This window comes from Phacochoerus africanus, chromosome 15 (genome assembly GCF_016906955.1).
Source record: "Phacochoerus africanus isolate WHEZ1 chromosome 15, ROS_Pafr_v1, whole genome shotgun sequence".
Lineage (NCBI taxonomy): Eukaryota > Metazoa > Chordata > Mammalia > Artiodactyla > Suidae > Phacochoerus > Phacochoerus africanus.
In genome coordinates, this window is record NC_062558.1 from 121,600,278 (window position 1) to 121,616,627 (window position 16,350).

At 50.3% G+C, this 16,350-nt stretch overlaps 1 protein-coding gene across 3 annotated transcripts in view; it reads left to right on the top strand.

Moving 5' to 3' along the window:
• RBM20 (RNA binding motif protein 20) overlaps positions 1 to 5,098 on the top strand; it is a 206,754-nt gene extending 201,656 nt beyond the window's left edge. For all 3 annotated transcript variants that reach the window (XM_047760977.1, XM_047760979.1, XM_047760978.1), the window contains exon 14: positions 2,084 to 5,098. In XM_047760977.1, coding sequence (XP_047616933.1) covers positions 2,084 to 2,194 — 111 coding nt within the window. In that variant the 3' untranslated portion in view covers positions 2,195 to 5,098. The remainder of the gene's footprint in view (positions 1 to 2,083) is intronic.
• Positions 5,099 to 16,350: the final 11,252 nt, after the last annotated feature.

Consider the following 16,350-nt stretch of genomic DNA (forward strand, 5'->3'; position numbering starts at 1 on the left):
GGAGACCACACGGCTCAAGGGCACCCAGGAAGGTAGGGAGGTGCAGACTTGCCAGGGCCTTTAATTCTAAGCCCTGTGTTTTTTGTAGGGTGGTGGACTGCACCGTGTTTTGGCCTCTGGGCCAAACCCTCAGGCAGACTCACCACCCCACAGCAGGCTGGGGCCATTCCTGCGGCCTCAGACATGTCAGGTCCAGATGCTGGCTAAGCCCCTTAGGCCCGCCAGCAGCATTTCACATTTCCCTGGCACACCTGTCAGGGAGCAGGGAGCCTCCACCACAGGCTTCCAGATAGGGTTTCTGCTATTGGTCTTGACAGAACATCTCTGTCCACACAGACACACCCAACTCCATGTTGTACATGCAAACGGGAAGAATTCAGACGCAAGAAGCAGGTGCTGGGTGGCACCTAAGTTAGGCAGCTTGTAAACTTGGCACCCCCAGTGAGGGTTGGGGCTCTCACTGGGGGTGGGGAGGGTCAGGGCTCTTTGAGGCAGGATGGAAGAAACCTTCTTTTTCTCTCTGCCACCCCAGCTGTGCCCCACTGCTCTGAGAGAACCCACCAGAGTGATCCAGAACAGCAGGCGGATGGGTGCTAGATGGAAATACTAGACACCTGCCAGGCTCCCCACCTGCAGTATTCTGCCTGAGCCTTCCTGAGCACGCTCCCCTTCCCTGGGCCAAGTGGAGGAGAAACCTGGTCCTCCATCAGCAGCTGGGCCCTCGGGGATCCACGGTCTGCCCGCTCCCTGTCAGGCTCACCCACCTCTCAAAGCCAACTCCAGTCTCTCCCAGGGAGAGCAGGTCAACCTTGTCATCTCATGCGCATCATCTCATGTGACCCTCAAAGTCACCCCTGGAGGAGGAAGGAGGAACAAGGCTGGGAGAAAATGAGTGACTTTCCCAAAATTAGACAGCCAGTGCCCCTGATGATCAAGGACAACACTGCTAGGGGTTCTTTCCGTGCCAGGTGCAGTGCTCAGTCCTTTATTGTACCTCTCTTGGACTTCACAGCACCCTTATACGGTGGTCACAGTCTTACCCACACTTTACAGATGTTGCAGGTGTTGAGTAACTTGCCTGCCGAGAGCTGGCATTTGAACCCAGGTCACTGGATGGTGAAGACCACTGCAGGGGACTTTACTGACTCCTGATCCAGTGCTCTTTGTACTGCCCCAGCCATAAGGGGATGTGTAGCTGGGGCCCCGGGCATTTTCTAGGTCGGTCGCATGGCCTTGAATCCAGAACCCCAGGAGCAGCCCCACCGTCTCACCAAGCTGGGCTGGAAGCCAGTGGGAGCAGTGAGGGCGGTGGGTTGGGGTGGAGGCCGGCCCCCCTCACTGCAGGACCTCCAAGCCTGCTGAGTGGAATCTCAAGCGTCAGGCTGCGGTTTTGTCTTTCACAATTGCTAGAGGAAGGAGCTGCTTCCCACCCTGCCCTTCCAGGCTTCCTCTCCTCCCTCTGTCTTTTACACAGACACATGCTGCCTGGATGCTGGGGCTCTTTCTGGAAAACAAGTAGAGTTGTTGTGAGGATTAAATGCGTTTATAGAAGAAAAGCAGTTAGGAGTTGCTGTCATGGCTCAGTGGAAATGAATACAACTAGTATCCATGAGGATGTGGTCGGGGATCTGGCATTGCCTGGGTGGTATAGGTCGCAGATGTGGCTCAGATCTGACATTGCCATGGCTGTGGCATAGGGCGGCAGCTGTAGCTCCAATTCGACCCCTAGTCTGGGAACTTCCATATGCTGCAGGTGCAGCCCTAAAAAAAAAAAAAGAAGAAGAAAAGTTAGAACAGCCCTTGGCTGGGGATGAGGGCTAGGGAAGTGTTTGCTTTTCTTAGGACCTGTACTTCCCACCTTTTCTGAGTCACGCATTATTGTTATTTGTAAACTAACATAAAGAAGGCGGAGCTCACTGCTTATTTAGCAAGAGTCCTGGAGTCCGAGAAGCAGCTGGGGAGAGAGAAGAGGGGGTCCACCCACTGGGCAAGTGATGGGAGGGGGCCAAGGCAACCCTCATCCTCTCCCACCAGCTCACCACTATCTCTCTCCCTTCCTCCCTTTGTCTTCTTACCCCTGCAGAAGTACTTGTCCCAGCTGGCCGAGGAGGGCCTGAAGGAGACCGAGGGGGCAGGCAGCCCAAGGCCCGAGGACAGTGGAATCGTGCCGCACTTTGAAAGGAAAAAGCTCTGACATCCCTGCCGCTGCTGGAAGCAGAGCGAGGAGGGCCAGCCGTGGAGGGGCCTTCCTGACCTCCAGGACAGGAACTCAGGCAGCCACGCCACCTGATGTGTCCTCAGAGTCTTGTGAAGCACCCCTCAAGCGTCTCCCAGTACCCTCACCCTGGTGTGTCCATCTGCTGAGGGGCACCCACTCCTTCCCCGCCCTCGTTTTCCTTCAAACCATCTTTCGATTTGCTTCTCTCTCTTCCTCCCCATCCCTCTCTCCCTCCTTCTGTGCCCAGGGTCATTGCCTTTTCATAAAATCCAACTTCTCAGGGATTTTCACCATGTTCAAATTCTTGATGGGATAGGATGGGCCAAGCCAGGCTGAGTCTTCCAAAGAAAAGATCTCACGGGGATTCCAGGGCCGAAAACCGAGTCAGTGAACCCAGAACAGTTTCTCTGCCTGGCATCCTGGGGTTCACTGAGCCTGGTTTGCTCAGTCTGGACAGTCCTGGAAGGGGGCACCCTACGCAGTTGGTGGGCAGCAGCCGAGAGTTCCTCCAGCTGGGACACCTTTTTGAAAAGCTCTGATTCTCATAACTCTTTTGTCCTCTCAATTCATGCCTTAAAATTGAATGAATTTTACAGAGGTGAACTTATCAGAGCTTCATTTTGGAAGCTCTGATAAGTTCCCCTCAAATGTACTTCCCTCCCGTTGATTTCAGGAGATGCTCCAGTTTGTTCTGCTCTGAATGTTGAATTTGGTCTGGATTCACTTTAAAAGTGGAGACAGAAGCACCTTCCCCTTCTAGCTGAAACAGCAGTCAATCAAGGCTTCGGTTGAAGGTCGGCCTCCTAGCTGTGCATGGTTGGCCTGAAAGACACTTAAACAAGGACATGGCATCTGTCCTTGACTGGCCCTTGGTCCTGCACTCTGGGCTCCAGCAGCCTCACGGTGGGGTAGTCTCTTAAACGGGGAGACTATCTTAGAGGGAGGGGAAGCCAAAGAGAGAGAAGGCTGCAAGACTGGGGGGTGGGGGAGGCATTTGAGGGTTGCCAGGTGTTTGTAGGTGGGCCTTTTCCAATTGCACAGAAGGTCAAGGCCATGTCAGGGTTGACTGCAGTGCAGACTTTGATGTTAAATGTTATGAAGCACAGAGCCCCTTCCCATTGGGCTGTGCAATGCTGAAGGTCAGTCAGTGCCTTCAGGCCCGGGACAGGCTGCAGGGTCTCTAGTCCGATGTCCATTGGAAGGGTTTGGAGAAAGGTACTGGGGAAACAAGATTCAGCTGCAGGCCTGGAGAAAACCCTGAGAAGGTCAGAGGAGAGGCTGGTGCTGCTTGCTCAGGCTGACATACCCGCCTGGAGGCGGCCATCCTGGCTCAGCCCCTAGAAAGTGGTTCCTGTTATTTGTCTTCCTGACTACAGGCCGGTAGACAAGGACGAGATTGTATTTTTATTTTAATGTTTTGCTTTATTCTTTTTAATGGTAACTAAGTCCATACTGCACATCCTGTCCTCTGCACTAAAGGCAGAAGGGTAGAGGGAGAGGTTATCTGAATTCGACACTGACATTTTATCAGTGAGGAAACCGAGGTGCAGAAAGGGAGCTAAAATTGATCACGTGATTTTAACAGGCTAATCACGTGTAAACCTTGGGGCAGGTGGACACCAGCAAGGAGAGAACTGTTGAGAACTTGGGAGAGAGAAGAATTCGGACAAGCACCAGAGGCAAACAGACTAGCTTGGTCAGGTGTAGGGAGAGCCTGCAGGTGGCAGAAAACCTGAACTTGGCATCTGGGCAGCTGAGGGGGCCTCAGCAAGGTTAGTGTCTCAGAGTAGTTTGAAAATGGTGACCCAGCCAGACCTGGGCCCCTGGCCGATTCCTCTGTTTTTTTCCTGCTGATCTGGAAACCAGCCTTTTCCATTTCTCAGAAAAACCTTTGACCCTGTGTGTCTTTCTTCCCATGGAGGGAAGTCAAGGGTCAGCTCTCTGGGCCTCCTCACTGAACCTTGCTGGGAAAAGCCTACTGCCTCCATTAGAGGCTAAAACTGCATTTTCAGAGAGGCTGGCCATCTTTTCTCCCATTAAAGTGGAAGCTGACCCTGCCAGCTCATCCCTCCAGCCGTGTTTCCATGGAAACCTGGATGGCTGTTCAAACAGCCGTATTCCCTAGTAATGTAATGGCTCCCTTGCTGAGAGACTGACCTTCTCCGTATTTTAAAGCTGGAAAATGGTCCTGGGAAGGAAAGAGAATTGGATGTTTGCATTCAATCAGAACCTTCAGTTTAAAAAAAATCATCCAAGATCCTATATTTGTGTGTATATATATTTATTTTTATTTATTTTTATACAACTCCATTGGCATAGTTTCACCCACTCTATAATTTGCACTTTTTATCCCTACGTGTGTCATACACAATGCAGCATTAAAAGCAACCAGGAAAATATTGATTTATTTTTTAAAGCTTTTCTTCCGTGTTTGTTAACCATTTCAAAATGTCTCCCCCAAAAGGTTCTTGGAGAGCAGCCGCTTTTCATTCATATCCTGGGTTAATATGACAAAAGGCCGGTGTACTTTTCTCTTTATTGTAAACACCTGAAATAAAGCCTATCCAGAGTTTATTCCTGAAGAATTTGGTAAATTTGATGTTGGCGTGAGCAGCAGCCATTAGTATCAGGGTTTCCCTTGACAGTCTGAGGCTGTGATCTGCTGGATTATCCTGGAACTGGACCAGTTTGATTTTTGAGCTTATGAGAAGAAGAAAAACATTAGTTCATTTAAGTTTGAATTTGTAAAGTATTGGAATTTGTCGAGTGTCCTATATATAAGTCGTTACCACTTTTCCTGATCTGTATAACTGACCGCAAGTGTTTGTTTTTACAAAAGGAAAAAAAAATGATTTTTAATAAAGAGAATTTGAAAGCTTGTGAGTGAGTAGCCCTCTGTTAAGCAGGGCTCCCCTGACATTTGGCTGGAGGATGTTCCCTGAGCCCAGAGGTTGGAATTTGGTCTCACTCTGAATCTAGCATCTCTCTAAAGAGTTGAAAAAAGAAGACACAAGAGCTTCCACTCGGGCCTCTGGGGGAACCAGAGCTTCTCAGAGGTGGACCTCTAGAAGGGCTGAGTCAGGGAAAGTGAGGAGCTGCTGTTCCTTTTGAAGGCTCAGATAGAAATATCTCTTGGCCTCTTATAAACCCCTGGTCCTTCACCTAGTGTTCCCAGGTTTTCAAGTGGCCGAACCTGTGGTCCTGCACCAGGGTCAGGCCGTTTCTAGTGGTTCCAGTCCTGTGAGGTGGTGGGTACCTTGTTGTTCCCTGTGGCTTCCAAAGTTCCACTTCCTTGGGCATAAGGGCGGGTCCCCAGTTGTTTCAGGGTTAAAATAATTGCTAGTGAAAGCACTTGCTCTGCTGCCGTGGCTTTGAGTGTTTTTTGTTTTTGGAATTTGTGCTCCAGACAACCACTCTCCAAATTTCAGTGGTTCTTAAGTTCTCGACCATTTCTTCTAGCAAAACAATGCCAATCTCCTGGGCCCCCGGTTGGCAGGTCCTTTGAATGGCCCTCCCCTCCTGTTGGCAGTGTTCCTGTCAACAGGGAGGGGCTGGACAGTCTGGCCCCAGAGGGCAAAATGAGTGGGGCTGCCTGTAATTAGTGGGAGCAGATTTGTAGATCTGAGAAAAGTTCCTGTCAAGCTTGTTCCTGCTCCACCCCACCCCCTGCCTATTGTGGCCTTCAGAGGACTGAGCCCAGGCCTCCAGTTCCCAACCAGGAGGGGTGGAGAAACATCCTTCCCTGAAAGGGTTGGCTGGGCACCCCTGGGCCAGAGCTCATCCTGCTGCCCTAAGTTCAGGATCCAGTGTGGCTGGGGGTGTCCCTGGTGCCTTGTTCCAGCATGGCCTCCCCATGGCACACCTCTAGGGGGCACCACGAACCTAATACTGTGTGAGATGGCACCCTGGGAACTGTGCAATAGAGCCATCCTGCGAGGGAGCCCCCTGAGCTGCAGTTTCCTGCCATGCCTGGGGGCTCCCATTTGCTCTCTAATGTCCTAAGGGCCCAACAGCCTGGTTCTGAGCCAGTCTACTGGGCTGGGGCCCTAACACTTAGAGCCATTCTCTAGGCTCCCTCCTCTACCCAGGCATCAGCATCTGACTGCCCGGCCTGACTCTGCTGTGGTCTGGACAGTCCTGTTGCTCCTCACAGCCCCACAGGCCAGGCCACTTAGACACTGAGCTTGGCTGCCATCTGGCTTGACACCTCTGTGCCCCCCTGAACATCAGTAGCAACTTTTGGCTGTCTAGCTAGGCAGTGATAGATAGGACCTCTGGGCTCACTACCAACGGCCCCCTGTTCTCCTTTCCCACCATGCCGGCCCTACAAAGGATCCTATCCCAAATGGATTTCCAAGCAGGTTAGAGGAGCATGGCCCCAGAGACCACCAAGTCCTGGCCCTTCCTTTTACAGATGAGAAAACAGACCCAGAGATGGGAAATGACTTGCCTAAAGCAACGCAGCTTAATGGTATAAGGTAAGAACAGAATCCAGATCTCCTGGGTGGCCCCACATGGGGAGTTTAGATTCTTTCAGCTAAATTATTTCATGAATTTTCTAGGTCTAGCCCCAGCTGGTCTTCAGCAATGAGAAAGACAAACCATTGACTCTTGTGCTTTGTATGGATCTGAATCACCTGGGGAGTTTGTTAGAGATTCCCAGCCCCCTCCGTGGAGATTCTGTCTCACCAGGTTACAGGTTGCCTTTGCATTTTAGCAGAAGCCTCCTCGTGGAGTGATTCAGTGCAGGTGGAGTCCACTGCTCACACTCAAAAAACGCTGCCCTCGATGTCAGCCGGGGACTTTCCCAGCAGCTCCTGGAATAGACGGGACATTTATTTTACTAGAGGGAAGGGCAGGATGGATGTGAATGGAGACCATTCAAGGTAAGGGAGACTCCAGCGTGGAAAAGACTTGAAGGTGGGGGACAGAGAGGGGAGGAGGCAGTCTGGCCATGGCTGATGGAGGTGGTGGGAACTGGCAGTGGTAGGGGGTGAGTTTGGGGCTTGTGTCAGGGTGTCTTTATCCTCGTTAATGGCTGAACCAATGCATTGTGATTATTAGGACTCCTGGTGATAGGCAGGCCCTTCAGGGCAGAATGCTGTGTGGTCAGCAGGCCTTTTGGGGAGACTGGAGTCACAGTGTCCCCCAGGACCTTATCACTGCCCGTGGGGGTTCACACACACACTCTGTCTCCTGCTCTCCACCAGTCACCACTAATGCCAACTAACTGTAGCCCTGGGGATTATTAAGCCCGTCTGCACCCCCCACTGTACTCGGTAGGGATACTGTCTCTAAGCCTCTTTACCATGTTTGGGAGACAGCATTATTTTCCCATTTCATTGATGGGGGAAATGAGGCTCAAAGACACAAAGTGGTTTGCTCAGGGGCAGACAGCTAGTAAGTGGCTGAGAGTTGGGATTCAAATCACATCCACATGCCTCTCAAACCTGATTTTAGCCACTGTTCTCTTCTGCCCATCTCAGGCCGGGGGGTGGTCTTTTGTTCCTGCCTGTTGTTAAAACCTCAAGACCCCTGGTACACCAGGAACAGCAGCTCAGGAGGATAAGAGAGCTTTGTTTAGCTAGACTCAGGTGCTTTTGACTGACACCCTGATTGTTAAATTCCTGAAACTGATCTCAACACTTCCCCTCCTTAGAATGTAGCTAAAGAGAGGCCTCCACCCACCACACTGCAGGAAAATAGGCAGGAAGGGAAGGTGCCAAAGAAACACTGTTTCTTCTCACTCAGGGGTATTCACCAGGGGAGGAGGGCCTGGTGTTGGGGGGCTGCTTCCGCTTCTGGAAGAGAAGGAAAGCACCCTGTTTTTCTATTCTTGGGGAGTTTAGGGGTATCAGGCGTGATCAAAAGGGGATTTCTCGTGGCCCCCAAATGCAGGCCAGACTTTGTACTTTAACCCATCTTTCCTGAGTGAAACTTTATGGTTTATTTACCTGCCACCTCTTAACAACAAGGAGTTGAGATAATATATGACACAGGTCACATGTGACCAGATTAACCCAACAGAAAATTTTAAAGTGAAGATTGAGGAAAGCTGGAGGCGGTAAGCATGTGAGCAGTAAGGGCTGGTGCAGTGGTGGTAAATAAGCATGAACTGTGACTGAGAGCCTCCTGGGAGCCAAGGCAAAAAGAACAAACATGCTCTGTTACTTGGATTTCCGTGTTAAGGTAGAGTATTCCAGTTTATCTGGGGAAATTTCTCTGCTCGATTCCATATTCTAGAAGAATTCTCCTTTGGGACTGTACATGGTGTGGACAGAGGCACTGAGAGGCTTGGAGAATATCCTTAGGTAGCTGGCAGTCCAATTTTGGAGAAGAACAGAGTAGAGGCCCCTCTGCAGGGAACGTTAGGATGGTTTCTGGTCCATGTGAAATTGTGATGTCAGAAGCCTCCCAGTGTCCAAAGGCGTGACCTTTGCTCATGCCTGCCTAGCCCACCTGAGCCAGGGTGCTGGCTTGAGTTGCTGTGTTTTTGGGGTTTTTTCCCCCCCGAAACTTTTTCAATTTCTCTTGTTATTTGGCTGAGCTTCCAAGAGCCATGTTCCTAAGACAGGGAGGCCACTGTCACAGGGCTACCATCTGACTGCTCAGCGCAGTCACCTGAGAACAGAGCGCTGTGGTTGGGGACACTGAGGTTCTGAATTCTGGAAAAATCTCTAGGGCATTTAGTCTTTGGGGTTCCCCCATGGGCCAATCACAGCCAGGAGGGATCCCAGCCCTACTGGAAAGCACTGACTTCCTCAGGCTGAGCCTGGAAACCACCTGTCTGATAAGGACCTGCCCCGGGGAGAAGGGGGCAGAGGACCACCCATTGAGAGCTCTCAGTCTCCACACTGCCTCCCAACGTGTCTGCAAGGCTGGGAGGGAGAGAACTTTCTGGTTCTGAGGCAGGTCCCTGTGCTGGGCCTCAGGACCCTTGAGTCCCTGTGTCAAATCCACAGTGAACAAATCCACAGTGAACTTATTCAAGCTCGGTCAAATGTCAACGTCCCCCTACCCGAGTCTGCCGGTGTGCCTCGTGCCTTGTGCCTGCCTGAGGTTGTCAGAGTGAAAGTGGGACAGACACGAGGTCAGTCACCAGAGGGTTGTGGTCGCTGCTTCTGTCCTTGCACTTCCCACAGCCCTGGGACTATGTGCTGCAGGCCTGCTGGGAGATCTGGTCCCGTGACCATCCTCCCACCTCAGAGGACACGTCCCACTCAGTAGCAAACACAGGTGTGGCCCTGGGGCAGACTGACTCCTGTGCCATCTTGGCCTCTGTGGTCCTGCTCCTCCTCTGCCTCAGCCTGGCATCAGCTAAGCCTGCTCAGCCTGCCTCTTCTCCACCCACTTTCTCACCCCTGCAGCTTCCACTTGTGGTCCAGCCATGCGCAATGATGCATTGGTCCCCAGACTGGCCCCTTCTCAGCTCCTTGGTTCTGCATGTGGTCTTCCTACTGCCTAGACGCCCATCTCCTTTCTCTCTACTTGGAAACTATGACTTTCTTTTTTTTTTTGAAAATGTATTTTACTGAAGTATAGGTGATTTACAATGTGTTAATTTCTGCTGTACAGCAAAATGATTCAGTTATACATACATTCCTTTTTGTATTTTTGTCCCCTATGGTTTATCACAGAATATTGAATATATTTCCCTGTGCTATACTGTAGGACCTGGTAGTTTCTCCATTCTATATATAGTAGTTTGCCATCTGCTAACCCCAAACTTCCAGTCCATCCTTTCCCCTCTCCCCCTCCCTCTTGGCAACCATAAATCTGTTCTCTATGTCTGTGAGTCTGTTTCTGTTTCATAGAGAAGTTCATTTGTCATATTTTAGATTCTACATATAAGTGATATCATAGGGTATTTGTCTCTGTCTGGCTTACTTCACTAGCATGATCATCTCTAGATCCATCCACATAGCTGTAAATGGCATTATTTCATTCTTTTTTATGGCTGAGTAGTATTTCATGGTATATATGTACCACATCTTCTTTATCCATTCATCTGTCATTGGACATTTCAGCTGCTTCCACGTCTTGGCTATTGTGAATAGTGCTACTATGAACATAGAGATACATGTATCTTTTTGAATTATAGAAACTATGACTTCCTTTAACATTCATGGTAGGTGTTACCTCCTTTATGGAGGCTTCCTGGACCCTCTTTGTTCAGCCCACAGGTATTACTGCTCCTGTACTATGTCCTCTTATACACACACAGTGGCCTCTCTTTTGTAGCCCTTATCAGGTTGCCTTGTGATTTGTTTATAGGTTTGTCTCTGCATTAGCCATGGGGCGGGGTGGGGGGAGCAGGATCTGCTGCCCTGTGCCCACCAGAGCACAGGCATCAGTGGCTGTTGATTAAAGGACTGAGCAGCCCATCCCTGGGACTGGCTGCAGCAATAGAAGCCTGAGCCTGAGGTTCAGAGGCCTCATCCACTGCTGGCTGTAGAAATGAGATGTGTCCTTGGAGTGGTGCCAGCAACCCCAACCCCCAACCCCAGTCCCCACCTCTCGCTCTTGGCTCTGTCCATCTTTTCTTTCTGGGTTCCCACCCACCAAGGACTGGGAGATGGTTCTGACAGTTGGTGACACAAACCCTGCTTGTATTGCCCAAAGCTCTACCTCTAAACAGATTCTTCTACAGCCACAGAGCTCGGTCTCCTGTGCCAGCCTCATCTCTCCGTGTCCCGAGGGGCATCCCCTCTCCAAACCTATCTGTCCTCACTTGGCATCCCCAACCTAGCCAGGCCCACCCAGTTCTCAGGGACCTTCCCAGGCGGGCAGAGCTGGGAACAAAACACGGTTTATGACAGTTGTGTCAGCACTGGGTGGATGGCCTGGGTTCACCCTGAATCTTGGAAACCACGCCTGCCTGCCTGGTGCCCACACTTAATCCATGTCTCCTGAAGCCCCAGGGGCTGCAGGGAGGAGCCTGACACTCTTCTCCCCCAAAGTCTAGAAAGTGCTAGGGGCTTGGGCTGGTGAGTGGAGATTTCACAGCCCTAGAATAGCGATACCTTGGTCTGGGCTGATTAGGCTGGTCAGATGATTAATAATTAAACCTGACCTCTTCCCAGCACACCGCCCCCACCCCCCCCCCCCCCCCACCCCCGACAACACACCCTGCAGCCAGGACTCAGCAGAGATCAGGGGCAGAGAGGTAGGTCTGGAAGCTCAACATGGGCCCAGCTCCAGGCCCCCCCCCTGGGGCTTGGGAGAGTCTCAGGGCTCCTCCTTCCCACCTACCTAAGGTCCTACAAGTTCACCTCCTCCATAAAGCCTTCCTGACTTTCCCACAGGCAGGCCTTGGGCAATTCCTAGGTCATAGCCAGCCTGGGTGGTTCTGTCCAGGGAAGGGATTTGCAGATCAGGTTGACTTGGGCTCCACCTGTGTGGACCCTTGATTTCCCCCACTCCATCTGGACTTGCATCCTCTCTCCTTTCTTATTTATCCTCCCACTGCCCAGAGTGTGACAAAGGGCAGGGCATACTCAGCCCCTCATCTGATCCTGGCACAGGGCCGAATTCGGCTCAGGAAGGTGGGAGCCAGCCAGCCAGGCTGCTTTCCACCCTCACCATCAGGGGCCTCCTAAGTTCTCCCAGAGGCCCTTTTCCTGCCACAGGAACCCTGAGACTCTGGACAGCCAGTGGACAACATGGAAGCTGAGGGAGTTCCCACTGTGGTGCAATGGGACTGGCGGCATCTTGGGAGAGCCGGGACACAGGTTCGATCCCTGGCCCAGCACAGTGGGTTAAGGATCCAGTGTTGCTGCAGCTGCAGCTTTGGTCTGATTCCTGGCTCAGGTCTGATTCCTGGCTCAGGAACTCCGTATGCTACACGGTGGCCAAAAAAGAAAAAAATATATATATATTTTTAAAAAACATGTAAGCTGAGGACCCACACACCAAGGCTCAGTTGGGGGCCAAAGTGGGGCCCTCTCACTCTGTTCCCACCCCGAAGATCATCCTTCTAGCTTGTCCCTTATTTTATCTAAGGATCTTTTATCTCAGGATCTTCTCTCCAGAGGCCACTTTCCCGGCCACCCTTCCTCCTTCCAGCTCCATATATCTCCTGAGCTGGAGGCCTTTTCCACCCAGTGGAGGCCACTCTTCTTTTTTTTTTTTTTTTTGGTCTTTTTGTCTTTTCTAGGGCCGCACCCAAGGCATATGGAGGTTCCCAGGCTAAGGGTCCAATCGGAACTATAGCCGCCGGCCTACACCAGAGCCACAGCAACGCCAGATCCGAGCTGTATCTGAAATCTACACCACAGCTCATGGCAACGCCGAATCCTTAACCCACTGAGCGAGGCCAGGGGTCGAACCTGCAACCTCATGGTTCCTAGTCGGATTCATTAACCACCGAGCCACAACGGGAACTTCGAGGCCACTCTTTTAGTATGTTGTCCAGCCTTTTGTGGTTAGTTTTTTTTTTGGACAGGGTCGGGAGGAGAGGGATCTCCAGCCTCTGTGGCGCCCTGGCCTCAGGCCAGCAGCCTAATCTCCCTCCTGGGCCTCTTCCTCCCATGAAAGCAGGCAATCCTCCCGGCCCCACCATCCCCCCTCCTACTGCTTTGTGAGGTGGGACAGAAAGGCTTAAGCCTATTATTTAAGCACACGTGTATAGGTGCACATGTATTTGTGCCTTTCTGCCTGCATGCACGTATACACATGTGTGAAGCTTCTGGAGAACAGTGCTCACAGCTGGAGAGTTTTTAAATCCGAGCCTTCCCAGGACCCCCCATCTCAGGTGATGCTCAGTCTGCCCCTTGCTGCAGCCCAGTGCCCCCACCTCTGTTTTAAGCCACATGGCAATCATCCTGTTCTCTCACTCCTGGCCTGAGAATTATTTCTGTGGGATTATTCAAAGCCTCTTTGCCTTTCCCCTTCCTTGCTGAAGAAAATTCTAACTGCCAAGCATTTCCTCCTCCCTCTCTTTCTCATTAGATAAAATAGGTCAATCTGTAGCCATGAGGAAGAACCAGGAGTGGGGCTGGGGCGATGTCCTTTGAAGATGGTGAGATTGCCTCTCAAGAGAGATGAAGGATGGAGAGAGAGAGCAGGAGGGAGAGGAAGAAAGAGAATGCGCTCTCTCTGGGGAACATGTCAGGGAGGTTTCGTCATGTTTTGGTGGAGGGTAGAAAGTTCAGGATGGAGAGAGGGAGGGAGGGAGGGTGGGAGAGAGAGAGGCATGCTTCTAGGCAACTATAGGGTATCAGAGGGTTGCAAACCAAAAGAAATGGAAGCAAGGATTACAGGTTGCTATAGATTACAAAATTGATTTCAAAGTTCTTTGAGAGATCCAAATATTTTTCATCTAATTTTACCATCAATTTAAAAGCTTATTTTTTTGTACAACTAGGAAAGAAAAAATGCTGCCAATTAAATCCTAATATATGTATTCTAATCAAATCATTTGTTCAATGCAACCTGACTTTCAGAATGTTAAAATGTGAAAAATTATGCGTATTAAAACATACGAATACTTTTATTTAATTTTTTTTTTTTTTTTGGTTTTTAGGGCTATACCTTGGCATATGGAAGTTCCTAAGCTACGGGTTGACTCGGAGCTATAGCTGCAGGCCATAGCCACAGCCATAGCCACAGCAACTCAGGATCCAAGCCGTGTGTGCGACCTACACCACAGCTCACTGCAACACCAGATCCTTAACCCACTGAGCAGAGCCAGGGATCTAACCCGAGTCCTCATGGATACTAGCCAGGTTCGTTAGCACTGAGCCACAGCAGGAACTCCCACTTTTACTTTAGATTCTTTAAAATGCAACAACATGCTGGGGACCAGACGGTGTCAGTCTCTTACATTTATTCTAACTATAGTTGTGTATATGCTGGTCCCCCCTAACCCTAACACGTGCCAGGGAGGGACGTATTTCACTCTTATAACCTTTACAACATGTAAGACATCATGGGAACTCATCTATTCAAATACATTTCATGAATAATCATATTCTCCAGGGGCCACAGTGAGGTCCTCTCCAAATGTCTTTATACTCTTTTTCACTTAAATGACAATCTGAATGATGAATACGTTCCCACCCCCAGCCTGAACATCTGGATGACCCGATGATCTGATTTCAGTTGTCCTGTGTGTGTGTGGGTTGATGATGGCCTTGGTGCCAGCAGGGTACCAATTGCTCTGATTATCCCAGGCTCTTGAGGAAAGTGTGGATGGGGGCTTTGTGCACAAAGAATGTGTTTGTGCATGCTGAAGGGAGGAGGGAGTGGTTTTACAGAGGTCTTAAGAAAGAAATGTGGCAGTAATTGAGAGCACGAGGACAGATCACATTGCCCACAGAGAAGAAAGGAGGTTTTATGGCAGAACCCACAAAGGCGACCATCATTGAGGGGTTTGCAATGGAGTCTGAAGAAAGGTAGCTGGAGAATTAGGAGGCAACCTGGGAGACTGACATCCAGGAGATCCAAGTAAGATAGTCGTTCCAGAGGGAAGCGTTGGTCACCAGAGCTCGATAGTTGAACTGACAATCTGTAAACTCGATGCATTATATTAGTTGAATGCTTCAATAGTTCTGAGAAGAGGCAGAGTGGGTATTTTATTTTATTTTATTTTATTAGCACTGCACCTGTGGCATATGGAAGTTCCCAGCCTTGGGGTATTGGAGCTGCAGTTGCCAGCCTACGCCACAGCCACAGTAAGGCCAGATCTGAACCTCATGTGCGACCTACACCACAGCTCATGGCAACACCAGATCCTTAACCCACTGAGCAAGGCCTGGGATCAAACCCGCATCCTCATGGACACTAGTCGGGTTTGTTACCACTAAGCGACAGCAGGAACTCCGAGGAAGAGTGTTGAATGGTAAGTGTGAAAAAGCCTAAACAGGTAGAATTGGATTTGAGCAAATGCCACTTTAGAACAGCTGTGCCTTGTGTGACATGATTTCCATTGACTTATGGACAGGCTAGATGGTCATTTTCCAATCCTATCTTCTAGCTTCTGAATCCCCTCTGCCTTGTCCCAGCCCTGAGGGCCCACTGAGTTCTAATTCCTGAATCAAGCCTGACCGAGACTGGAAACATACACATAATCACAGCCTCACCATCGTTGGAGGGAGCCACAGAATGAGACTTCCACCTGTGAACACACACAATTTGAACAAATCCGAGCTCTGGTCACCTGGTCCTGCCTATGAGCTGAATTAACATGTGCCTAACTGGCTGCAGGAGTTGGAGTCCTCAGGGGCTGGGTTCCTGCCTGGGAATCTTCTCATGAACTTTGATCCCTTCTATCTGCTGCTAGTGTCAGGCTCCCTCAGGAAGAGGCCTAGTCCCCTAGCCCACACACCTTTTGCTAACTTATCTTTCCTGATTGACCTGTACAGCAGGCTGCTTTTGCCTGTGCAGAATCCTTTCCCTCATCTTCCTGCAAGAGAACCACTCCTTCTTAAGGGAGCCTATCCTCTGTCCCACCCTTCTCAGAGAGGTGTTCACGTGATCCAGGACTAGTCAATCATAGGGCCTCATTGTCTTCTTCACAGTGATTGATGTAGGGAGAGAAACATGACCCAAATAGGACCATCAAAATCTTCTCTGTAACTTTTGCCAGAACGATAAAAAAATGCTCTAACTCTGGGGTTGCTAGCTTCTCTGAGTGTGACCTACAGTTTCCTAGGGGTTCCTGAGATTTTTCCAGGAATCCACGTGGTCAAAATTATTTTTGTAGGAGTTCCTGTTGTGGTGCAGCGGAAACAAATCTGACTAGGAACCATGAGGTTGCGGGTTCGATCCCTGCCCTTGTTCAGTGGGTTAAGAATCCGGTGTTGCTTGAGCTGTGGTGTAGATCACAGACTCGGCTCGGATCTGGCATTGCTGTGGCTCTGGTGTAGGCTGGCAGCTGTAGCTCTGATTTGACCCCTAGTCTGGGAACCTCCATCTGCCACAGGTGTGGCCCTAAAAAGAAAACAAACAAACAAACAGTTTTTGTAATAAGATTGAGATTTCATGTGCCTTTTCTGCTATGTTGACGTTTGCACTGATAGTGCAAAAGCAATGGTGGTAAAATTGCTGCCACCTGGGCATGAATCAAGGCAGTGGCACCAAATTGAACTTGAGTATATTCTTCACAGTCACACACTTGCATGGGGAAAAAA